Source organism: Babylonia areolata, chromosome 14 (genome assembly GCF_041734735.1).
Source record: "Babylonia areolata isolate BAREFJ2019XMU chromosome 14, ASM4173473v1, whole genome shotgun sequence".
Classification (NCBI taxonomy): Eukaryota; Metazoa; Mollusca; class Gastropoda; order Neogastropoda; family Buccinidae; genus Babylonia; species Babylonia areolata.
This window is the reverse complement of record NC_134889.1, coordinates 20,755,268-20,780,088: the sequence shown is the minus strand read 5'-3', so window position 1 is coordinate 20,780,088 and position 24,821 is coordinate 20,755,268. Positions and strand designations below refer to the sequence as shown.

Below are 24,821 nucleotides of genomic sequence, written 5' to 3'. Positions count from 1 at the left end.
GCGATGGGCATAAGTAAGCAAGTCAGTCAGTCAGTGTGATACATATATGATATACATTGTGATATAGGGAGATATATACAATATTCTGATTGACAGGCAACGAGGCGGTGACGTATTATGAACTGAACTCCATCTACGGCCATGACACCTTTCTGCTGGACCTGAACGGTGTTGGGGCTGGAGTGAAGGTTGTGTGTGTGTGTGTGTGTGTGTGTGTGAGAGAGAGAGAGAGAGAGTGTCTGTGTGTGTGTGTGTGTGTGTGTGTGTGTGTGAGAGAGAGAATCTCTGTGTGTGTATGTGTGTGAGTCTCTGTGTGTGTTTGTAAGAGGTGTGGGGTGTGGGATTGTGGGGGTGTGTGAGGGAGTGCGGGGTGGGGGTGGGGTGGAGGGCATGTGTGCGTGTAAGAAGGGGTGGGGGAGAGAGAGCATAACTGAGGAGAAGATTCCAGATTCCAGGTGGTTTAAGGCTCATGGGTCATCAGACCTTTTAACATTATCAATGATAACACACAGTGTTCAACATGACTTTTGTTTGGATTCTGAATGATGTAATATAGTATTTTCGTTCCAAGCTGATGGTTCTGAGTCAGTGTATGTGTGTGTGTCAAATAACACACACACACACACACACACAGGGAGACTGACAGACACAGAGTCCGAGAGAGAGAGAGAGAGAAATACATTGGGAGGCGGAAAGATAAAGAGATGGACCTGGAAAGAGTTTGAAGAAGAGAAAGACAGAAGGAGAAAGAGAGAGAGAGCTGAATCAGTAACAAGACATGGTGGGGGGATGGGGTGGGTGGGCGGGTTGGCAGTAAATGTTTCAGCCTACTTCAGAGTTGTATATTTATGTCAAATTGTATGGCTGTAAAGTCAGTTTTCTTCAGTTTTGGTTGGATTGAGTTTTCTTATGAAGGGTGGGGAGCGTAGAGGGACTGCTCTCTCTCAGTGAATAAGTTAGTCACTTAGTTAGTGTAATTTAGTTTAGTTTCGTGTAGTTTTTAGTTTAGTTGATTTAGTTAGTTAGTTAGTTCGTTATTGTTTACTATATTTTTTGATGACATCTGGTACAATCCTACAATGTTTTTTTTGTTTGTTTTGTTTTTTCTCCAACAGGGATTCCTGGAAACCAAACAAAAAGAGAGTGGCTTTGTGACCAAGCACAAGCTAAAACGCAAGGGAGGGAGGCAACAAGAGCTAAACGATCAAGGGGTGTTACTGGAATATTCATAAAGAGCGAACCAAGTGCAGTCATTTTTGTTTGCATGGGAGTACACCAAGAAGTATCCCTACCTTTAGCTAACTGTATTCAAGGTGTTGGGAAGTCGCTTTGAAAAAAAAAAAAAGGAAGAAAAGATAAAAGGCAATGGTTTGAAGTTGTGTCCCTTTATAGCAGTGAGAGTCACAGAACTTGAGTGTTGTTTCTTTTTGTGGAATGTGAAGGCATTAAAATGTGGATACAAGAATCGAAATTAGTTATGACGGGAACTGGATTGTGGAATCGCTATAACACTCATCTGTGATTTTTTTTTGGTTTGTTTTTGTTTGTATGTTTGTTTTTGATGCTGCTGTTGTTTTCTGTTGTTTTTTTGTTGTTGTTTTTTTCTTTCTTTTTTTATTTTATTTTATCGTAACCCATAGAATGCACAGACCGTAATAAATTTGACAACTTTGACTTGTGAAATACATTTTTTTTTATATTGTGTTCTTATTGATTCTGCACATTACTTGCATAGTTTTACTATTGTAATTCGGGTATCTGATGGTGTACATTTTGTCATTTTTAATCTTTTATTTTTTTCTCTACGTTTCTCTACAAGTCTTCTTGAAAGTCTATAAAAAAAAAAAAATGCATATTATTTTTTTCAGATATCCACTAAACTGTAGTGTTGTTGGAAAATCATTGTATATAGTACACTGCTTTGTGGTCGTTTCCAAGTTTAATGCCAGCAAACAAACATTGAATAGGAATTGTATACGATATCTTTGTTGACTTTTAGATGGGTCTTTCAGAGAGGGGGAAGGGGGGTTGTAAACTTACACTGAATGTTGTTTTCTTCGTTGTAGGATATTTTAGGGAGGGTGTGGAGGTAATAACTTTGTGATAAGCACTGAATACAACTGATTTCTGCTTTGTTTGGCGCTCACACGCACAAACACACTCAAACTCACACACAAACGCACACAAATATCATTACATCCAAAGACACACAAACGCATAAGGCCGCATATATGTGCAGTCATACAGTCAAACACATTCAACACGCACACATAGTAATTCGTACTATATGTCACTGAACTTGATGTTATTACTGTGGAAGGTATACGTGACTTGGCCGGTGTAATTACCACTGTGATCTGATCATTGTAAGTTAATTGGAATAAACTGGTTCCGTATAATTTTGTGATCGTCTTAAACCTGCTAGTGTTGGTACTACTGCAAGAACTTTTGCAATAAAGCAGCTTTTGCCTCAGAGACTCTGTGTGTGTGTGTGTGTGTGTGTGTGAGAGAGAGAGAGAGAGAGAGAGACGTGTGTGTGTGTGTGTGTGTGTGTGTGTGTGTGTGTGTGTGTATCTTTGTATGTGTGTGTGTGTGTGTGTGTGTGTGTTTGATTGGATGCTCTCTCTCTCTCTCTCTCTCTCTCTCTCCGTTCATCTCACTAACTGGCACCAACCACATACAGACACACACACACACACACACACACACACACACACACACACACACACACACACAAACACACACACACACATCGTCATCATTATCGTCGTCAGTCGCCAAAAACATCTTCATCATCGTCAGTCGTGATCGAACTATATCTAGTTTTTACGTTGCGCTGTGTAGGCACGTTGTATTCATATGCCTTGTCTTATGTGCATATATATGCACGCGTGTCGAGCTCTAACAAGCATTGTACAGCAATAAAATCATAAGTGAAGAAAACTGAGGGGTTGGAGGGGAGGGAGGGGGGGGGGGGGGGGGGGGGGGGGGGGGGGGGGGGGGAGGATGGGCCGATACGCAAGCGAACACGAGAGGGAGCTCTAACATGTTATATTGCTGTAAAATAGCCGATGAAATCGTCAAATATCAGTTGATGGGCGGGGGAACTGACATGATAGCGCAGTCAGTTTGGAAAACTGTCAGTGGCGGAAACAAAAATGATACTCAAGTATTATTTTAAGTTTTTATAGATCACCATCTTTGTCTCCTAGATGAAACAGTGAAGTAGATCTGAATTCAATGACCTGGGCTGTTCACTGCTGATTATCTGGTAGCTGTTCAAGCATATGATTGTAAGTCAAGTTGTTGCTCGAAGAAGAAACGAAACTAAAAGTAGCCATTTTGTGCTGCGACGTCAAGGGAGGTGATTCTAATGGCACGGTTCCAAAAACGTGCAGAAATCGATAAACATTGACCAACTTTTGCAGACGACGCGCGCTGGCCAGAAAATTTACATAATGTCATTCAGACAATCAGGAAGCAGTGTCGAAATGATGAGCAGATATATTCGCAGTAAGTCCGCACACATTGTTCTTGATTTTTTTTCTTCTAAATTCAGTAGGGCATGTTCGTTTGAATATGAACACTTGAAACTTCAACAGGCGATACAGTTTGCTGAGAGCAGACGATGCGAAATGAAATTTGAAATTTTGCTTTCTGAAGTAGGTCAGAGAACTGAATGCCGTTCATCAGACTTTCGATCTGTTTTTTCCTTAAGTACTGCGTAAGAACGAACCATTTGAGTGTTGTTTTATCAGCGCTATGATCAGGGGATGAAGATAGCAACTGATAAGAAAATGAAGAGGAAGGGATGGAGATGGGCTGAATTAGTAATGATTCCCGCTGAAATTAAAATGGGCTAATTTCAGTGACAAAACTACAATTTTATCTGCTGCATGTTATTCCCCTAACACCCGCGACTAGCTAATCGTTGCCATGAACCTTACCAACAAGACGTAACAGACTGTCAAGGGGGAAAATAACAGCCTGCTTGCTTAATTCGATGGCACAAACTAGAGCAGTTATTATAGTAAATAATAATATGCTACACATGATATGGAAACTGGTGTCCGTTAATTCTGCATAACTCTAGCAACTCAATCTGTTGCAGCAGGCCTCTGAAATTTAAGCAGGTTACATATAAAAAGTAAGGTTTTGTGGTGTATTGTAGCATCTGCTCACATATGCATGCATGTATGTATATATAAGCTTGTGTAAACATATGTATGAATACAAAAAATATACATGCATGCATTTGGACAATCTAACACCAAAGCTGTCAGTTGAAAGGTGTGGTGCTGGACAAGAAAAATAACTGCACACAAAATACATGGAAAGAGATCATTATTGATTAACATTGTAATTTTTTATTTAAAGTTTACAAAGTATAACATTCTATGTCTTCGTGCATATGCTGTTGTGAATGTGACAGGATGGCTATTTTTTTTTTGCAAGGTTAAAACCATCCGGCCTCTGAATATTTTCACTGCTTGTTTAATGTCTGATCTCTGTCTCTCTCTCTCTCTCTGTCTCTCTCTCTCTCTGTGTCTCTGTGTGTGTGTCTCTCTGTGTCTGTCTGTCTGTCTGTCAGTCTGTCTGTCTGTCTGTCTGTCTGTCTCTCTCACTCTCTCTCTCTCTATGTATATACAGGTTGTCCTCAACCAAAAAACGCCTGTGCACTGTTTACAGATAATAATTCATATATTCTTTTTGTTCTGTGAACTGTCGGAATGCATATGACATACAATTTGTATAATATCACTGTTGAAACTATTTGCCAAAAATGATGCTAATGGTACATTACTCTGTATTTACCTGTATGTAAACATTTAGACTTGCACTCAGGTACACATATTTTCCTGACTCTAATCCATGTTCATTGTAGCACACTACAAGTCTAAAACATGCAATTAAAAAATACGAAAAGCAGTCACAAGGCTTCAAAACCATTATAATTTATATGTGCAAAAATTCAACCACATAGATGCAGAGACATAGAAACATGTGCTCTTGCAGGTGTGCACACACTTATTACTGTCATGGTTGTTTGTCAAAGTTCTAAGTGTCACCAAAGGAAACTGAGTTGCAGTAATGCACATGCACATGCATGCATGCACACATGTACACATGCATGTACACACGCACACACACACACACACACACACACACACATGCTTGCATGCATGCATGCATGCATGGATTAATACATGCTTACACAGAGACATACACACAGAGAAAAAAATAATAGACAACTTAGTTCTGGTATTTATAACAAAACAAAAAACAACAACAAAAAATATCTCTCAGCAAAAGAAAATTCAGTGATCCTCACTGTTTCTGAGTGAGTGTAAAATTTGACATTTAGGGACTTCTCCCTCTCTTTTCCACCCAGTTGTTTCCAAACTTGTGTGTTTTGTCACAATCATTTCTTGGTACTTTCTCTTCTCATTGATCACAGTATTCATGCACGTGTTTGCTTGATACATGCAGATCAATGAGGTACTGTGGTGACAAGTGAGAAGAAAATGTCAGAAGTGCTGAGAGCAGCACAGTTCTCTTCTAAGAGTTCATATGTTTGTCTGTATGAAAAAAAACAACAACAAAAAAACAAAGCTGGTTTCAGCAACATCAGATATTGAGTGACCTCTTTGTTTTCAACCCAAGGTGGAGAATGGGTTTTGAAGTCTTTCTGTGGCTTGTGGGAACATGATGTATGGAGATGTGCGTGTTTATCACAGAAGCTGCATGTCTGCTCTTTATTTGTACCAAGTAAGGTGGAAAACAGTAATAAGAATGTTGTGTAATTATAGATTGTTGTTGTTGATTGATTTATGTATCATTTAACAATTGTTATTCTATTGATTTAGAAAAAAAATATATTTGGATTTTCTTTTCTGTTTTTTTTTTCTTATCTTTTGTTTGTGTTATGGAAAAAACAACAACAAACAAACTTGCAACCTGTAAGTTTTCATTGTAGTGCATTATGGTTGTTTGGTGCATTGTGTGGTGTTTTCCTGCTATATTTTACGGGGTGTGTACCATGGAGCTATTGATGATGATGAAGTTTCATTATAACTGTTGATGCAAGGGGGAAACAATTTAACAGAAAAATGTGACTGCTTTCTCATTACTGCAGGTTGGAAGCATATTGTATAAGAATCAAAGTAACCGTTCTGCTTTTCAAATATTCACCTGTGTATTATTCATCACATTATGTGTTTTATTATCATCTTTATCCTGTACTATTTTCCATCTCATTTGTCTCTGTTGAATGTATTGAAATGAGCTGACTGAAGTTGAGGAATGAAATGTACAACATGGTGGTGGTGGTGTGTCCATCGAGATCGATGATGACCATCGTTGTCATCGAGATGGGGGATGGGGGATGGGGGGAGGGTGGTGGTGGGGTGGGGGGAAGGATGCTCATGAATCTATCTGTGAGTGCGCAGATGGCTGAATAGTCCAATCTGCGCACGAAATGTCCGCTGACAGTTGGGGCAGACAAAGACAGGCATATCATTGTCAGGGAGCTTGTTTGCCCGTGACTTTCTGGCCTGCCTCTTCTGAACAGCTGCAGCAGTCCTGTTGGCCTCGCACAACCTGGCGCCTTTGTGCACAGCAGCGCGCCATTTGTCACGGTCCACTGCAGATTCCTCCCAGGAGTCAGGGTTGATATCAAACACTTTCAGAGAGACTTTCAGAGTATCTCTGAAGCGCTTCTTCTGACCTCCGTGTGATCTCTTCCCTTGTTGCAGCTCGCCATAGAAGAGCCTTTTGGGCAGCCGATGGTCTGGCATGCGCGCCACGTGTCCAGCTCAGCGAAGCTGGGACTGCATCAGGATGGTGAAGATGCTGGGAAGGGTGGCTTTTGCGAGCACCTCTGTGTCAGGGGTCTTGTCTTGCCACTTGATGTTCAGTAGCTTCCTGAGGCATGTTGTGTGGAAGTGGTTCAGCTTCTTGGCATGTCGTTGGTACACTGTCCAAGTTTCGCAGGCGTACAGTAGTGTGGGGAGAACTACTGCTCTGTAGACCTTTAGCTTGGTCTCAAGACTAATGCCTCTTCTGTTCCAGACATTTGCATTGAGTCTACCAAAAGCTGCGCTTGCTCTTGCAATCCTGACGTTCACTTCATCGTCGATTGTCACATTTCGTGACAGTGTGCTGCCAAGGTATGTGAACCGCTCCACCGCACTGAGTCTCTGACCGTTGACTGTGATGTTGGGCTCAACGTAGGGTTTCCCTGGGGCTGGCTGATGGAGAACTTCAGTTTTCCTCGTGCTGATGGTAAGGCCGAAGTTCCTGCTGGCAGTGGCAAACTTGTCGACGCTGAGTTGCATGTCAGCTTCAGATCCAGCGTTGAGGGCACAATCATCAGCAAACAAAAAGTCTCTGATGATGTCTGTCATGACCTTCGTTTTTGCTTGAAGCCTTCTGAGGTTAAACAGCTTGCCATCTGTTCGGTACTTTAGGCCGATTCCAACATCGCCATCTCTGAAGGCATCAGTAAGCATTGCAGAGAACATGAGGCTGAACAGCGTTGGAGCCAGGACGCAGCCTTGCTTGACACCATTTGTGACAGCAAAAGGAGCAGATGTTTCACCATTGTCCTGGACTCGAGCCTGCATGCCTTCATGGAATTGGCTGACCAAGGAAATAAATTTCCGAGGGCATCCGTACTTGGCCATGATCTTCCACAGTCCCTCTCTACTCACGGTGTCGAAGGCCTTAGTGAGGTCGATATAGGTGGAGAACAGATCAGCATTTTGCTCCTGACATTTCTCTTGCAGCTGCCTTGCAGCAAACACCATGTCAGTGGTTCCGCGCTCTTTCCGGAATCCACATTGGCTCTCAGGCAAATGACCTTGGTCAAGGTGTGCTGTGAGGCGGTTAAGTAGGATCCTGGCAAGTATCTTGCCTGCGATGGAGAGCAAGGAAATGCCCCGATGGTTATCACAGGCTTGCCGGTTCCCCTTTCGCTTGTACAAGTGAATGATAGATGCATCTTTGAAATCCTGGGGGATCGTCTCTTCTTTCCACATGAGTGAGTACAGCTGATGAAGCTTCTCAGTCAGCACAGTGCCTCCATCCTTGTAGACCTCTGCTGGTATGGAGTCTGAGCCAGGTGCTTTGCCACTGGATAGCAGACGGATTGCTTTCTGGGTCTCAAGAAGTGTTGGCGGATCGTCCAGTGCTTCGTTGGTGGGGACTTGTGGGAGACGGTCTATGGCTTCATCATTTATGGAGGAAGGGCGATTTAAGACACTGTTGAAGTGCTCAGCCCATCGTTCGAGAATGTTCTCCTTCTCGGTGATCAAGGTATTCCCATCTGCACTGAGGAGGGGGGATGATCCTGAGGATGTGGGGCCGTAGACTTCTTTTAAGGCATCATAGAACCTCTTCATATCGTGCCTGTCAGCATATCCCTGGATCTCATCAGCTTTGTCACTCAGCCACTTATCCTGCATCTGGCGTAACTTTTGCTGAACAGTCCTGCGGATGTCATTGTATGCATCCTTTTTTGATGTGGACTTTGGGTTGCTCAGGTGGGCTTGATGCAGATGGCGTTTCTCATCCAGAAGCTGCTTGATTTCATCACAGTTTTCATCAAACCAGTCTTTGTGCTTTCTGGTCATGGGTCCCAGGGTCTCTGAAGCTGTACTATAGATCAGCTCACGCAGGGTCCTCCAGTCAATATTCACCTGTGTATTATTCATCACATTATGTGTTTTATTATCATCTTTATCCTGTACTATTTTCCATCTCATTTGTCTCTGTTGAATGTATTGAAATGAGCTGACTGAAGTTGAGGAATGAAATGTACAACATACAGCAGCAACAACAACAGAGAGAGAGAGAGAGAGAGAGAGAGAGAAGAAACTGTATTTATCAAATTTGTAGATGTTAACAAAGACTTCACAATAACATTGCCATCTTTGGCAGGCTGAACAGATACACACAGGACAAGCAAACACAAATAAAATGTCTTGTTTTCAACAGGTTCTGTGAGATTTGATTTGGTCCACTACTGTTATAGTTTCTTATTCATCTAGGCTATTTTCTGCCAGGAAGTGAGAGAATCTGAGTGCGCTGGTTCGAATCATGGCTCCGTTGCCAGTATTTTCTCGCCCTCCACTAGACCGACAGTGGTGGTCTGGATGCTAGTCATTCGGATGAGATGATAAACGGAAGTTCCATGTGCAGCATGCACTTAGCGCATGTAAAAGAACCCATGGCAACAAAAGGGTTGTCCCTGGCAAAATTCAGTAGAAAAATCCACTCCAATAGGAAAAATAAATAAAACTGCATGCAGGAAAAAAAAAAATTTTTAAATGGGTGGCGCTCTCAGTGTAGTGACATGCTCTTCCTGGGGAGAGCAGCCCAAATTTCACAGAGAAATTTGTTGTGACAAAAAAGAGAAATACAAATGCAAATACAAAAAAAGAGTGGATTGGGGCAGTGCAGTGCAGCACCAGCTCAGTTTGTTTTCTGTTTGCACATATATTTTAATGTCAAAAATTAATTTTTATAAGTGGACTTTTCTAAAGACAACTTGTTTGCTGCCATTAGATCTTTTGCTTGTCCTGTCCAGGAGATTTTTGTGGATATCAGTTAAAAGAGTAGCTCTGAGTCTGCCACTGGAATCTGACAGTGATTGGTGGGGAACAGGGACAGAGGTATTCCAGCCCCTTTGCAACTTAACTCTTTCACTGCCAAGTTTCTCTTTGAAAAATACAGTCCATCGCCAAATACTTTAGATATGGTGCTCTCAATCACAGGCATAATATCGTGTCAAAACAACACAATGGACTTGTTCACTTCAAACACGGTCAGGGGGTAAAGGGTAGTCATCGTTCTGTTGGTAGGAAACTGGCTGCAGCTGTCAAGCTTTGTTACAGTGTGAAAAAAGGTTCTTTTGATATGACCCCTCAATGTTGACTGAAGTCGCCTATGGCATTGCACTATCTTGTCAACTAAAGATGCCTATGGTGGTGAAAGAGTTGATTAGGTCTGAGGCTGGGATCTCTTCTTTCCTAATCAAATGCCACCACTCCTCTCATGACAATAAATAAATAGACAAATGAATAACTTTATTATTACTTTATTGGGTGGGGGGATCCACTGTCATGTGCATTTTATTGGTGTTATGCCCACACAACTCATTCCAAGTTCTCCCATTCAAAGCCACACCTCGATTTATCTGCCAGACAGTCTGAGCACCAACTGTCCACAGAGAAACTTTCAATGTTAGGTCGCCAGGTGTCACACACCAGAGGAGAACTAACATTATTTTGTGTTTAACCCTTTCTGAACCCAGGAGGTCACACACCGGAAAACCAACATCATTCTATATTTAACCCCTTGATTACCCCAGGACAGAAATTTCTGTTGTCGTCCGGTCTGCAAATAAGTGCCCCAAGACCGAAATATCCATCCAAGTCATTGTAGGAAGTTTTCTTTCACAAGATCATGAAATTGTCATAAATGATAGTGTGTTCAATTTCCTTTCAGAAAAGTATTGGATACACATGATTTCTTTCAGGAGTTTCCATGTTAGAATTTGAAGAGAGAGAAAAAAAAATTACCATCTCTGACCAAAAACCCCTTGGCAAATAGTTGTCACTGAGCATAAAATATTAGGCTTGGCACTGAAAGGTTTTACCCTTTCAGACGCCTGGAGGTCACACACCGGAGCAGAACTAACATTCTTTGTTTGAAACCTTTTCACAGACTCTAAACCCCAGCTGCAGTAACAACACCATGACCCCACAGCGCCGTCCCTGACCACAAGTTCAGAAACATGTTCCTGCTTCGTGCCCTCACCCTGACCCTGGTGGTGACGGAGACCTTGACTTTGAAGGACATTCCGCTGACCCTGGGTGGGATCTTCCCCATGTCGGGAAGCTGGGCCGGGGGTATGGCCTGCAAGCCGGCCATCAACATGGCACTGGCCATGGTCAACAATCAGACCGACATTCTGCCAGAGTATGAGCTCACCATGCAGTATAATGACAGTCAGGTGAGAAGTGGGTAGTATAGGGGGAGTGTGTGCGTGTGTGTGTTTGCGTGTGTGTGTTGCATTTGTTTTGTGCTGTGTAAGTTTTGCATTAATTTTGTGGTGTGTTGTTTTGTTTCAGTTTGAGTGGATAGCGAAGGTGTGTGTGTGTGTGTTATGTTGCATTTATGTTGTGGTAAATTGTTTTGTTTCTTTTTGAGTGTGTTGTGGATGTGTGTGTTGTGTTCCATTCTGTATTCCATTTGCTTATGTTGTTTTGCTTCTGTTTGAGTGAATGGTGGAGGGGCCAGTTTTATTCTGTGCTGTGTTGCTTTTTTAAAATTTTTATTATGTTGTGGTGTGAGTACATAGTTGAAGTGTGTACTGTATTTTGTGTTGTGTTGCATCTGTTATGTTAAACTGTGATGTTGTTTAGTTTCTGTTTGAGTGAATGGTGAGGATTGTGTTCAGATCTGTGTTATTATCATTATTGTTGTTGTTGTCATTAGCATTGTGATAATTATTGTATTTGTATTTCTCTTTTCTGTCACAACAGATTTATTTGTGTGAAATTCAGGCTGCTCTCCCCAGGGAGAGCGCGTTGCTACACTGAGAGCGCCACCCATCTTTTAATATTTTTTCCTGCATGCAGTTTTATTTGGTTTTCCTTTCGAAGTGGATTTTTCTACAGAATTTTGCCAGGAACAACCCTTTTGTTGTTGTGTGTTCTTTTATGTGCACTAAGTACATGCTGCACATGGGACCTCGGTTTATCATCTCATCCGAACAACTAGCGCCCAGACCACCACTTAAGGTCTAGTGGAGGGGGAGAAAATACTGGCGACTGAGCCATGATTTGAACCAGCGCGCTCAGATCTCAGATTCTCTCACTTCCTAGGCAGACGCGTTACCTCTAGGCCATCACTCCACATTATTGTGTCTGTGTTGCAGTGCATGCCGGGTCTGGGGACCAAGGTGCTGTACCAGCTGCTGTACGACAAGCCCACCAAGATCATGGTGCTGACTGGGTGCTCCAGTGTGTCCACCTTTGTCGCGCAGGCCGCCAACATGTGGAACCTGATTGTGGTTGGTGTTCAGGGGCGTGTAGGGGTGTGGGTGGGAGTTTGTGTGTGGTTGTGTGTGTGTGTGTGTTAAGTGTGTCCACCTTTCTTGCTTGGGCTGCCAACATGTAGAACCTGACTGTGGTCAGTGTTCAGGGGTGTGTGGGGGTGTGGGTGGGAGTTTGTGTGTGGTTGTGTGTGTGTGTGTGTAAAGTGTGTCCACCTTTGTCGCTCAGGCCGTCAGCATGTGGAACCTGATTGTGGTTGGTGTTCAGGGGTGTGTGGGGGTGTGGGTGGGAGTTTGTGTGTGGTTGTGTGTGTGTGTGTGTTAAGTGTGTCCACCTTTGTCGCTCAGGCCGTCAGCATGTGGAACCTGATTGTGGTTGGTGTTCAGGGTGATGGGGGAGTCTGGGGGGGGGTGGGGGGGGGAGTTTGTGTGTGGTTGTGTGTGTGTGTGTATGTGTGTGTGTGTGTGTGTGTGTGTTAAGTGTGTCCACCTTTGCTGCTCAGGCTGCCAACATGTAGAACCTGACTGTGGCTGGTGTTCAGGGTGGTGGGGGTGTGTGGGTGGGAGTTTGTGTGTGGTTGTGTGTGTGTGTTAAGTGTGTCCACCTTTATCGCTAAGGCCGCCAACATGTGGAACCTGATTGTGTTCTGTTTTTAGGGGCGTATGGGGGTGTAGGTGGGTGGTTGTGTGTGTGTGTGTGAAGTATGTCCACCTTTGTCGCTCAGGCTCTCAACATGTGGAACCTGATTGTGGTCAGTGTTTAGGGGCATGTGGGGGTGTGGGTGGGAATTTGTGTGTGGTTATGTGTGTGTGTGTGTGTGTGTTAAGTGTGTCCACCTTTGTCACTCAGGCCGCCAACACGTGGAACCTGATTGTGGTCAGTGTTCAGGGGTGTGTGTGGGGGTGTGGGTGTGTGTGATAAGTGTGTCCACCTTTGCTGCTCAGGCTGCCAGCGTGTGGAATCTGACTGTGGTTGGTGTTTAGGGTGGTGGGGGTGTGTGGGTGGGAGTTTGTGTGTGGTTGTGTGTGTGTGTTAAGTGTGTCCACCTTTATCGCTAAGGCCGCCAACATGTGGAACCTGATTGTGTTCTGTTTTCAGGGGCATGTGGGGGTGTGGGTGGGAGTTTGTGTGTGGTTGTGTGTGTGTGTGTTGTTGTGTGTGTGTGTGTGTGGTAAGTGTGTCCACCTTTGTCACTAAGGCCGCCAACATGTGGAACCTGATTGTGGTCGGTGTTCAGGGGCATGTGGGGGTGTGGGTGGGAGTTTGTGTGTGGTTGTGTGTGTGTGTGTGTGTGTGTGTTAAGTGTGCCCACCTTTGTCACTCAGGCCACCAACATGTGGAACCTTATTGTGGTTGGTGTTCAGGGTGATGGGGTGTGTGGGGGGGGGGGAGTTTGTGTGTGGTTGTGTGTGTGTGTGTGTGTGTTAAGTGTGCCCACCTTTGTCACTCAGGCCACCAACATGTGGAACCTTATTGTGGTTGTGTGGGGTTGTGGGTGGGAGTTTGTGTGTGGTTGTGTGTGTGTGTGTGTGTGTGTTAAGTGTGTCCACCCTTGTTGCTCAGGCTGCCAACATGTAGAACCTGACTGTGGCTGGTGTTCAGGGTGGTGGGGGTGTGTGGGTCAGAGTTTGTGTGTGGTTGTGTGTGTGTCCACCATTGTTGCTCAGGCTGCCAACATGTGGAACCTGATCGTGGTCAGTGTTCAGGGGTGTGTGTGTGTGTGGGTGGGAGTTTGTGTGTGGTGTGTGTGTGTGTGTGTGTGTGTGTGTGTGTGTGTGTGTGTGTGTATTTGTCCACCTTTGTCACTCAGGCCGCCAACACGTGGAACCTGATTGTGGTCGGTGTTCAGGAGTGTGTGTGGGTGTGTGGGTGTGTGTGTTAAGTGTGTCCACCTTTGCTGCTCAGGCCGCCAGCATGTGGAACCGGACTGTGGTTGGTGTTTAGGGTGGTGGGGGGGGTGTGGGTGGGAGTTTGTGTGTGGTTGTGTGTGTGTGTGTGTGTGTGTGTTAAGTATGTCCACCTTTGTCGCTCAGGCTGTCAACATGTGGAACCTGATTGTGGTTGGTGTTCAGGGGCATGTGGGGTGTGGGTGGGAGTTTGTGTGTGGTTGTGTGTGTGTGTGTGTGTGTGTGTGTGTCCACCTTTGGCGCTCAGGCTGTCAACATTTGGAACCTGATCATGGTTGGTGTTCAGGGGCATGTGGGGGTGTCGGTGGGAGTTTGTGTGTGGTTGTGTGTGTGTGTGTGTGTGTGTGTGTTAAGTATGTCCACCTTTGTCGCTCAGGCTGTCAACATGTGGAACCTGATTGTGGTCAGTGTTCTGGGGCGTGTGGGGGTGTGGGTGGGAGTTTGTGTGTGTGTGTGTGTGTGTGTGTGTGTGTGTGTGTGTGTTTAGTGTGTCCACCTTTGTTGCTCAGGCTGTCAACATGTGGAACCTGATTGTGGTTGGTGTTCAGGGGCATGTGGGAGTGGGGGTGGGGATGGAAGTTTGTGTATGGTTGTTGTGTGTGTGTGCGTGTTAAGTGTGTCCACCTTTGTTGCGCAGGCTGCCAACATGTGGAACCTGATCATGGTTGGTGTTCAAGGGGGTTTGTGGGGGTGTGGGTGAGAGTTTGTGTGTGGTTTGTGTGTGTGTGTGTGTGTGTGACGTGTGTCCATCTTTGTGGCTCAGGGGCGTGTGGAGGTGTGGGTGGGTGTTTGTGTGTGGTTGTGTTTGTGTCCACCTTTGTCACTCAGGCTGCCAATGTGTGGAACCTGATCGTGGTCTGTGTTCAGGGGTGTGTGTGTGGGTGGGTGGGAGTTTGTGTGTGGCTGTGTGTGTGTGTGTGTGTTAAGTGTGTCCACCTTTTTCGCTTAGGCCGCCAACATGTGGAACCTGATTGTGGTCAGTTCTCAGGGGATGGGGATGGGGGTGGGGGATTTCGTGTGTGTGTGTGTGTATGTGTGTGTGGTTGTTATTTAGGGTTGTGCTGCCTCAGTCACACTTGTCAGTTCAGAACATTACCACTGGCTGTGTCAGTTCAGAACATAACCTCTAGCTGTACAAGGTCAGACCATAACCTCTGTTTGCTTGAACCAAGAACAGAATCTGTGGCTGTTTCAGCTTAGAACGTAATCTCTGGTTGTTTCAGCATAACAAACATCAGGCTGTTTCAGTGTAGGACATGATCTCTGGCTGTTTCAGCTTAACAATCATCTGGGTGTTTCAGTTTAGTTCAGATTTAATAACCTCTGGCTGTTTCATCTTAACAAACATCTGGCTGTTTCAGCTTATATTTGAACATAAAGTCTGGCTGTTTCAGCTTGCTTTGGGATATAACCTATGGCTGTTTCAGCTTATTTTGGAATATAACATCTGGCTGTTTCAGCTTACTTTGGAACATAACATCTGTCTGTTTCAGCTCAGTATGGAACATGACCTCTGGTCGAATCAGCTTAGTTTTGAATATAACCTGTGGCTGTTTCAGCTCAGTATGGAACAAAACCTCTGTCTGTTTCAGCTCAGTATGGAACAAAACCTCTGGCTGTTCAGATTAGTTTTGGGCTTTTTCAGCTTAGTTAAGAACATAACCTCTGGCTGTTTCAGCTTTGTTCAGAACATAACCTCTGACTGTTAATAGCTTTGTTAAGAACATAACCTCTGGCTGTTTCAGCTTAGTTTAGAACATAACCTCTGGCTGTTTCAGCCTAGCTAAGAACATAACCTCTGGCTGTTTCACCTTTGTTAAAAACATAACCTCTGGCTGTTTCAGCTCAGTTAAGAACATAACCTCTGGCTGTTTCAGCTTAGTTAAGAACAAAACCTCTGGCTGGTTATTGCTTAGTTTAGAACATAACCTCTGGCTGGTTATTGCTTAGTTTAGAACATAACCTCTGTCTGTTTCAGCTTTGTTAAGAACATAACCTCAGGCTGTTTCAGCTTTGTTAAGAACATAACCTCAGGCTGTTTCAGCTTAGTTAAGAACAAAACCTCTGGCTGTTTCAGCTTAGTTAAGAACCTAACCTCTGGCTCTTTTACCTTAGTTAAGAACATAACACTCTGGCTGTTTCAGCTTAGTTTAGAACATAACCTATGGCTGTTTCAGCTTATATTTGAACATAAAGTCTGGCTTTTTCAGCTTAGTTAAGAACAAAACCTCTGGCTGTTTCAGCTTAGTTAAGAACATAACCTCTGGCTCTTTTACCTTAGTTAAGAACATAACACTCTGGCTGTTTCAGCTTAGTTTAGAACATAACCTATGGCTGTTTCAGCCTAGTTAAGAACATAACCTCTGGCTTTTTCAGCTTAGTTATGAACATAACCGCTGGCTGTTTCAGCTTGCGTACGGTGCCAGCTCTCCTGCCCTGTCTAACCGGGAACGTTTCCCGATGTTTTTCCGCACCCACCCCTCGGGCACGCTGCACAACCCCACCCGCATCAAGCTGTTCCAGCTGTTCAAGTGGAAGAGGATCGCCACCATACAGGAGACCCAGGAGACATTTACTTCTGTGAGTTTTGTGTCTTGGGGGTGGGTGGTGAGGGGGAGGGCAGTGGGGGCAGGGAGTCTTGATGGGGGAGGGATTCTTATTTTTGTCAGCTTTTTATTTTTTGTTTTTTTGTTTCTTTCTTCTCTTTTTTTGAAATATATATATATATATTTTCTTTAAAGCAAAACATCTTTTGAAGTAAAGTTGATATATTCGGTAAACTAAATTGTTACTGGATTGGATGGTGTGGTGGTAGTGCTGCTTATGTGATGATTCTTATGTCTTCATCTGCATGCACTCCTATTTTACATTGTTTTACAAAGTTCTTAAAACCATTATCTTCTTCTTCATCTTCAGTGTTCTTGGACTGCAACTCCCTTGTTCACTCATACGCACGAGTGGGCTTCTATGTGCATGACTGTTTTTGCTGTTCATCTTTCAATCATTTATCTTTAATTTGTATTTGTATTTCTTTTTATCACAACAGGTTTCTCTGTGTGAAATTCGGGCTGCTCTCCCCAGGGAGAGCGCGTCGCTACACTACAGCGCCACCCATTTTTTTGTATTTTTTCCTGCGTGTAGTTTTATTTGTTTTTCCTATCGATGTAGATTTTTCTACAGAATTTTGCCAGGAACAACCCTTTTGTTGCTGTGGGTTCTTTTACGTGCACTAAGTGCATGCTGCACACGGGACCTCGGTTTATCGTCTCATCCGAATGACTAGTGTCCAGACCACCACTCAAGGTCTAGTGGAGGGGGAGAAAATATCGGCGGCTGAACCGTGATTCGAACCAGTGCGCTCAGATTCTCTCACTTCCTAGGCGGACGTGTTACCTCTAGGCCATCACTCCACTTTGCTGTTGTTTGCTGTTGATATGTCAGTCGTTTGCTGCCATGTGCCATTGATCTTCGAGTCACTTATGAATCATTTGCTGTTCATCTTTCAATCATTTATCAGTCATGTGGTGTTCACCATTCAGTAATTTGTTATGAATGTTTCTGTCATTTGCTGTTGATCTGTCAGTCCTTCGCTACCATTTGCTGCATGTCTTTCAAGTATTTGATATTGATCTTTTAGTCATTTGCTGTTAGTTTTTTTTCAGTCAGTTTTTTTGCTCTTTTGGTCATTTGTTGTTGATCTTTTGGTCTTTTGTTGTTGATCTTTTAGTCATTTGTTGTTGATCTTTTGGTCATTTGTTGCTGATTTTTTAGTAAATTTTTGTCCATCTTTTGGTTATTTGTTCTTGACCTTTTAGTCATTTGTTGTTGATCTTTTAGTCATTTGCTGTTGATCTTTTAGTCACTAGTTGATCTTTTGGTAAACTGTTGATCTTTTGGTAAACTGTTGATCTTTCAGTCATTTGTTGATGATCTTTTAGTCACTTATTGCTGACCTTTTAGTCATTTCTTGGTGATCTTTTAGTGAACTGTTGATCTTTCAGTCATTCATTGATCTTTCAGTCATTTGTTGTTGATCTTTCTGACATTTTTTCATATATCTTTCAGTCATTTGCTGTTGATCTTTCATTTATCTGAAAGTCATTTGCATTTGATTTTTCAGTCATTTGCTGTGGAACTTTCAGCCATTTGCTCTTGATCTTTTAGCCATTTGATGTTGATCTTTTAGCCATTTGATGTTGATCTTTCAGTCATTTGCCATTGACCCTGTCAGTCTCCATCATTCAGACAATTCCTTGTTGGTCGTTTTCCCCCCCCCCCAGACCATCGAGGATTTGGAGAAGAGGGTGAAGGAGGTGGACATTGACATTGCCGTGCGGCAGAGCTTTCTGACGGACCCCACCAACGCTGTGAGAAACCTGAAGGTCAGTGACTGCACTGTCAGCCTGATTCACGCTCTGGGGTGGGTTGCATGAGGTGACCTTTGCAGCACTAAGTTTGCTTAGAGTTAATTCACTCCGGATGACGGAATGCTATAGCGTTCCTGACGTAAAGTTGTGTTCCGGATGACGGAATGCTATAGCAGTTTCTCACAAAAATCTGTCCATGTTTTCCTCATGGGGTAGCATAAAAATCGAAGCTACAGTGGGCATTGTGAACGTGTTAAGGGTCAAATGACAAGCTAATCTGCATACGTATCAAAAATTGCGTCGCAGGCAATACAAGTGGAAATTTTTGGAGCAAACTAGATCATGACAGCAGCTTTTTACTGCTGCTGAAGTGATTGAAATGCTTCAAACTGAAGGTTTTGACATGACGAGGATGATGAAGACGTTGAATAAAGTATCTTCAGTGAAGAAAGCTACCAGCAAGAAGCTACTGACGTTGACTCAGCTTCTGAGGGCTGTGAAGAGATGGAGGGAGTGGGCATACACACAACGTTAGAAGAGGGGTCAGTGGGTCAGGTACAGGGAATTTCATTCAGTTACTTTATGTTTTGTATTTTTTGTGATTTTTTTCCTAACCCTAACAAATGGGTCGTCTGCAGGGGAAAGCAAGGGAGAAAACTATTCGTCCAGAGTGAGTTAAGAATGTTCCTACATCAATGGAATTTACTGTGGAGTTAGGAACATTCTTAACGATAAGCAAGTTAAGTGCTGCAAAGATCACCTCATGCAACCCAGATGATATTTCTGAAAACTAGAAGTGCTTTTAAACAATAATTTCTGAAACATGAATAGTTCATTTTCTCTGTGGCAAGCTGTTACAATGTAAGCAGTTTTAAGTAGTAGGCTATTTTTTTTCCTTGCAGTAAGAGTGGCAAGGTTCTCGCAAGGCAAGGCCACTTGCTCACAAGTGTGTGTGCAAATAAGAAACAAGCGGATGGTTGTTTGGAAATATCACCAGTACACATCCCAAGTTGTAGATTTTAACCTTTGTGCAGAAATCAACTGAAGTTATGGAAAGATTCAACTTGTACAAAATAACTTTTGTTCTCTTTGTAAGGGAGGAATTGGGAGATCTTGGAAAATTCTGCGATAAACAAAACACTTTCATCGTTCATGGAAAAAAAAAGAGATTTTTTTTCTCCCCTTTTGTTCCATCATTGACGGGCGCAATAGCCGAGTGGTTAAAGCGTTGGACTGTCAGTCTGAGGGTCCCGGGTTCGAATCACGGTGACGGCGCCTGGTGGGTAAAGGGTGGAGATTTTTACGATCTCCCAGGTTAACATATGTGCAGACCTGCCAGTGCCTGAACCCCCTTCGTGTGTATATGCAAGCAGAAGATCAAATACGCACGTTAAAGATCCTGTAATCCATGTCGGCATTCGGTGGGTTATGGAAACAAGAACATACCCAGCATGCACACCCCCGAAAACGGAGTATGGCTGCCTACATGGCGGGGTAAAAATGGTCATACACGTAAAAGCCCACTCGTGTGCATACGAGTGAATGCAGAAGAAGAAGAAGAAGTTCCATCATCATTTTCACTGGAAGCATGTGTTCACTCTGTGCAGAGACAGGACGCCAGGATCATTGTGGGCGTCTTTTACGAAGACATGGCACGGAGAGTCTTCTGTCAGGTCAGTGCCCACAGTGTCTTCACATCACTGTTGATCCTTTTTTGTGTGTGTATGTTGTTGGGTTTTGTTTTCCACTTAATTGCCCTTTTAGATGATTTTGTCACTTGCTGACTTTTTATTGTTCCCTTCTGAATCCCTGACTCATGTCTCTCTTCCTTGCTCTTAACTTATTGAGCCCTGCGCTTGAACATTGGTCTGGCGTCAAAAATTCATCTCATGAAACGGTTTTCATGTTCATAAATACACATAAAACTAGTGGGTCACGGTTAAGTATGTGTTGTTAAAAGGAAATTTTCTTTCTAAAATTACGTTTTTCTAATATACTTACAGTGACCCAAATTTAAGACCCTCCCGTCCTCCCCGCTTCCTATTCTCCCTGCACGCTGCGCTGGTTACGGCAAATTGCCGTCAAAAGAGGGCGCTAGTCAGGGTGGCAAAGGGGAGGTTACCTACTTCCAGGAGGTTATCGGCCATAGCTACTTTCGTTTTCTCCGCATAGGCAGATAGTATTTTGCACAGGACAGGAACATCAGATCCCTGCCGGAGTCTGCACTAGTTGGTCACGATAAGTGATTGTTTGTAGCATTACCACTAAACTGTGGAGTGATGGCCTAGAGGTACAGCGTCCACCTAGGAAGTGAGAGAATCTGAGCACGCTGGTTCGAATCATGGCTCAGCCGCCGATATTTTCTCCCCCTCCACCAGACCTTGTGTGGTGGTCTGGACGCTAGTCATTTGGATGAGACGATAAACCAAGATCCCGTGTGCAGCATGCACTTAGCGCACGTAAAAGAACCCATGGCAACAAAAGGGTTGTTCTGGCAAAATTCTGTAGAAAAATCCACTTAGAAAGGAAAAACAAATAAAACTGCTCGCAGGAAAAAATACAAAAAAATGGGTGGCGCTGTAGTGTAGCGATGCGCTCTCCCTGGGGAGAGTAGCCCAAATTTCACACAGAGAAATCTGTTGTGATAAAAAGAAATACAAGTACAAACCACCAGCTTTGTGGTATTGCCATATTATGTGCACTAATAACTGACTGTGCATCTGCCTGAAAAAGTACTGCTCTTCTACTTGCCAGTTCACATTATGGATACATGGTTGTGCTTTAAAAAAAATTTTTTTAGACGGGACAGTTGGACTCAGCTGCTTTGTTTTGTCAGCCAAGTGCAGTCGGACTGTCTTGCTGTACTTGTGCCACAGCCTTGTTACTTCCCTTTCTCTTTCTCTCTCTATTGAGTTCTCTCCCCACCACGTTTATTCTTTATTTTGTTTCACTTTATTCATAGCTTAGCTCAGTTTTGTTAAAATTCATGTATGAACATGTTTAAACTTCTAGCTATGATGACATCCGTCACATACTTAGTATGTGCATGTATCAGGACAGGACTTTATTCAAGATCTTATTGTCCTGTTCATCTTTATCTGTGTTGTATTGTGACATGTTCCAAATAAAATACTGCTTGAACCAATAACCAACTAACAGCTGTTGTTTCCTTCTCTCTCTGCATACCCACAGGCGTACAAAGAGAAGCTGTACGGCAAGAAGTATGTGTGGCTGATCATCGGCTGGTACCCCGACAACTGGTACCGCGCCAATGATGACCGCCACAACTGCACAGCGGAGCAGCTGGAGGAGGCGCTGGAGGGTCACCTGACCACAGAGGCCGTCATCCTGCACCAGGAGCCCACCATGACTGACGTTGGGATGGTGAGGGGGATGGTGGTGGTGGTGAGGGTGGTGGGTGTGGTGAGGGTGGTGGTGGTGAGGGTGGTGGTGGGGTTGGAGGGTCACCTGACCACAGAGGCCGTCATCCTGCACTGGGAACCCATCATGACCGACATGGGGATGGTGAGGGGGCTCGGGGTGATAGTGAGGGTGGTGTGGTGATCGGGTGGTGGGTGTGGTGATGGTGAAGGTGGTGGTGGGGTTGGAGGGTCACCTGACCACAGAGGCCGTCATCATGCACTGGGAACCCATCATGACCGACATGGGGATGGTGAGGGGGGTGGTGGTGGTGGTGAGGATGGGTGTGGTGAGATGGGTGTGGTGAGGGTGATAGGGGTGAGGGTGATAGGGGGTGGTGGTTGGGTGGTGATGGGATGGGTGTGGTGGTGAGGTTGGTGGTGGGGTGAGGTCGTCATCCTGCACCAGCGAGCCCACCATGACCGACGTGGGGATGGTGAGGGGGGTAGTGGGGTGATCGGGTAGTGGGTGTGGTGGTGAGGGTGGTGATGAGGGTGGTGGTGGGGTTGGAGGTTGGGTCACCTGACCACAGATGCCATCATCCTGCACCAGGAGCCCACCATGACCGACGTTGGGATGGTGAACGGGGAGGGGTGGGTGGTGATTGGGTAGTGGGTGTGGTGGTGAGGGTGGTGGTGAGGGTGATAGGAGTGAGGGGGGTGGGGGTGATGGTGAGGGTGGTGATGGGGTTGGAGGGTCACCTGACCACAGAGGTCGTCATCCTGCACCAGGAGCCCACCACGACTGATGTGGGGATGGTGAGGGCGTGGTGTGGTGGGAGGGGGGTAAAGAAGTCAGGGAGAAAGGTTGTGATTAAGTTTTGGTTAGGTAGTGGTAAGGTTCTGATAAGGTAATCTTGTAATGTGGTTGGGGTAAGGGTGTGGTGAGGTGGTGGTAAGGGTGTAGCAAGGTGGTGGTGGTGGTGATGAGGGTGTTGGTGGTGGTGATAGTGTGGTGGTGAGGTGGGAAGGGTGTGGTGGTGAGGGTGGTGGAGGGGAGGTGGTGGCGGGGTGGTGGTGAGGGTGGTGGTGGTAGGGAGGTGGTGGTGGGATGGTGGTGAGGGTGGTGGTGGTAGGGAGGTGGTTAGGGTGGTGGTGGTGAGGGTGTGGTGGTGGGATGGTGGTGAGGGTGGGGGTGAAGTGGTGCTAAGAGTGTGGTGAGGTGGTGGAAAGGGTGTGGTAACATGTGGTAGGGTGGTGGTAAGATGGTGATGAGGTTGGGTTGAGGTTGTGGTAAGGTTGTGTTAATGGTGTGGTGAGGTGAGGTGGTGGCAAGGGTGTGGTGAGGTGGTGGTGGTGAGATTGTGATGAGGTTAGGGAAAAGTAGTGATTAAGTTGTGGTCATGTAGTGATAAGGTTGTGGTAAGCCTGTAATTATGTTTGGGTAAGGTGATGGTAAGCTTGTGGTAACATGATGAGGTTGGGTAAAGTGATGGTAAGCTTGGGGTAAATTGTGGTAAGGTAGGGATAAGGTGGTGGTAAGCTTGTGGTAAGATTGTGATGAGGTTGTGGCAGGGTTGTGATGAGGTTGGGGTAAGGTGGTGGTGAGGTTGTGGTAAGGTTGTGAAGAGGTGGTAAGGTTGTGAAGAGGTTGGGGTAAAGTTGTTGTAAGGTTGTGAAGAGGTTGGGGTAAGGTTGTGATGAGGTTGGTAAGGTAGGGGTAAGGTTGTGAAGAGGTTGGGGTAAGGTTGTGATGAGGTTGGTAAGGTTGGGGTAAGGTTATGAAGAGGTTGGGGTAAGGTTGTGATGAGGTTGGTAAGGTTGGGGTAAGGTTGTGAAGAGGTTGGGGTAAGGTTGTGATGAGGTTGGTAAGTTTGGGGTAAAGTTGTGAAGAGGTTGGGGTAAGGTTGTGAAGAGGTTGGGGTGAGGTGGTGATGAGGTTGGTAAGGTTGGGGTAAGGTTGTGAAGAGGTTGGAGTAAGGTTGTGATGAGGTTGGTAAGGTTGGGGTGAGGTTGGTAAAGTTGGGGTAAGGTTGTGAAGAGGTTGGGGTGAGGTTGGTAAAGTTGGGGTAAGGTTGTGAAGAGGTTGTGCTAAGGTTGTGAAGAGGTTGTGCTAAGGTTGTGAAGAGGTTGTGAAGAGGTTGGGGTGGGGTTGTGAAGAGGTTGGTGTAAGGTTGTGAAGAGGTTGGGGTAGGGTTGTAAAGAGGTTGGGGTGAGGTTGTGAAGAGGTTGGGGTAAGGTTGTGAAGGGGTTGGGGTGAGGTTGTGAAGAGGTTGGGGTAAGGTTGTGAAGAGGTTGGGATGAGGTTGTGAAGAGGTTGTGGTAAGGTTGTGAAGAGGTTGTGGTAAGGTTGTGATAATGTTGGTAAGGTGGTGGTGAAGTTGTGATGATGTTGGTGAGGTTGTGATGATGTTGGTGAGGTTGTGATGAGGTTGTGTGTGTCCTGTCCTTCCTTACAGACTGTGAAATGCTGCAGTGTGTCATGTCCTTGCAGACAGCCAAACAGTTCACGGAGCAGCTGAACAGGGACCTGAACACCACAGACCCCAGTCTCATCACCGGCTACCCAGAAGCTCCCCTGGCGTATGACGCGGTGTGGGCCCTGGCCTTTGCCCTGAACAAGACGGCTGTACGGTGAGTGGCTGTGTGTTCCTTTCATGTTTGTGGTCCTTTCTTTCAGGATATGTTTCAGGATCTGGCCTTTGCCTTGAACAAGACGGCTGTACGGTGAGTGGCTGTGTGTTCCTTTCATGTTTGTGGTCCTTTCTTTCAGGATATGTTTCAGGATCTGGTCTTTGCCTTGAACAAGACGGCTGTACGGTGAGTGGCTGTGTGTTCCTTTCATGTTTGTGGTCCTTTCTTTCAGGATATGTTTCAGGATCTGGCCTTTGCCTTGAACAAGACGGCTGTACGGTGAGTGGCTGTGTGTTCCTTTCATGTTTGTGGTCCTTTCTTTCAGGATATGTTTCAGGATCTGGTCTTTGCCTTGAACAAGAAGGCCATACGGTGAGTGGCTGTGTGTTCCTTTCATGTTTGTGGTCCTTTCTTTCAGGATATGTTTCAGGATCTGGCCTTTGCCCTGAACAAGACGGCCGTACGGTGAGTGGCTGTGTGTTCCTTTCATGT

General features: G+C 44.9%; 2 protein-coding genes across 3 annotated transcripts in view; both read left to right on the top strand.

Moving 5' to 3' along the window:
- LOC143289903 (uncharacterized) overlaps window positions 1-1,361 on the top strand; it is a 22,028-nt gene extending 20,667 nt beyond the window's left edge. For both annotated transcript variants that reach the window (XM_076599143.1, XM_076599142.1), the window contains 2 exons: window positions 97-188; window positions 1,116-1,361. In XM_076599143.1, the coding sequence (XP_076455258.1) occupies window positions 97-188; window positions 1,116-1,232 (209 nt within the window). In that variant the 3' untranslated portion in view covers window positions 1,233-1,361. The remainder of the gene's footprint in view (window positions 1-96; window positions 189-1,115) is intronic.
- Window positions 1,362-10,780: 9,419 nt separating this feature from the next.
- LOC143289904 (gamma-aminobutyric acid type B receptor subunit 1-like) overlaps window positions 10,781-24,821 on the top strand; it is a 64,740-nt gene continuing 50,699 nt past the window's right edge. Inside the window, exons 1-7 of the mRNA XM_076599144.1 lie at window positions 10,781-11,017; window positions 11,945-12,079; window positions 16,379-16,549; window positions 18,250-18,351; window positions 19,944-20,009; window positions 21,529-21,720; window positions 24,190-24,329. Of these exons, the coding sequence (XP_076455259.1) occupies window positions 10,799-11,017; window positions 11,945-12,079; window positions 16,379-16,549; window positions 18,250-18,351; window positions 19,944-20,009; window positions 21,529-21,720; window positions 24,190-24,329 (1,025 nt within the window). The 5' untranslated portion in view covers window positions 10,781-10,798. The remainder of the gene's footprint in view (window positions 11,018-11,944; window positions 12,080-16,378; window positions 16,550-18,249; window positions 18,352-19,943; window positions 20,010-21,528; window positions 21,721-24,189; window positions 24,330-24,821) is intronic.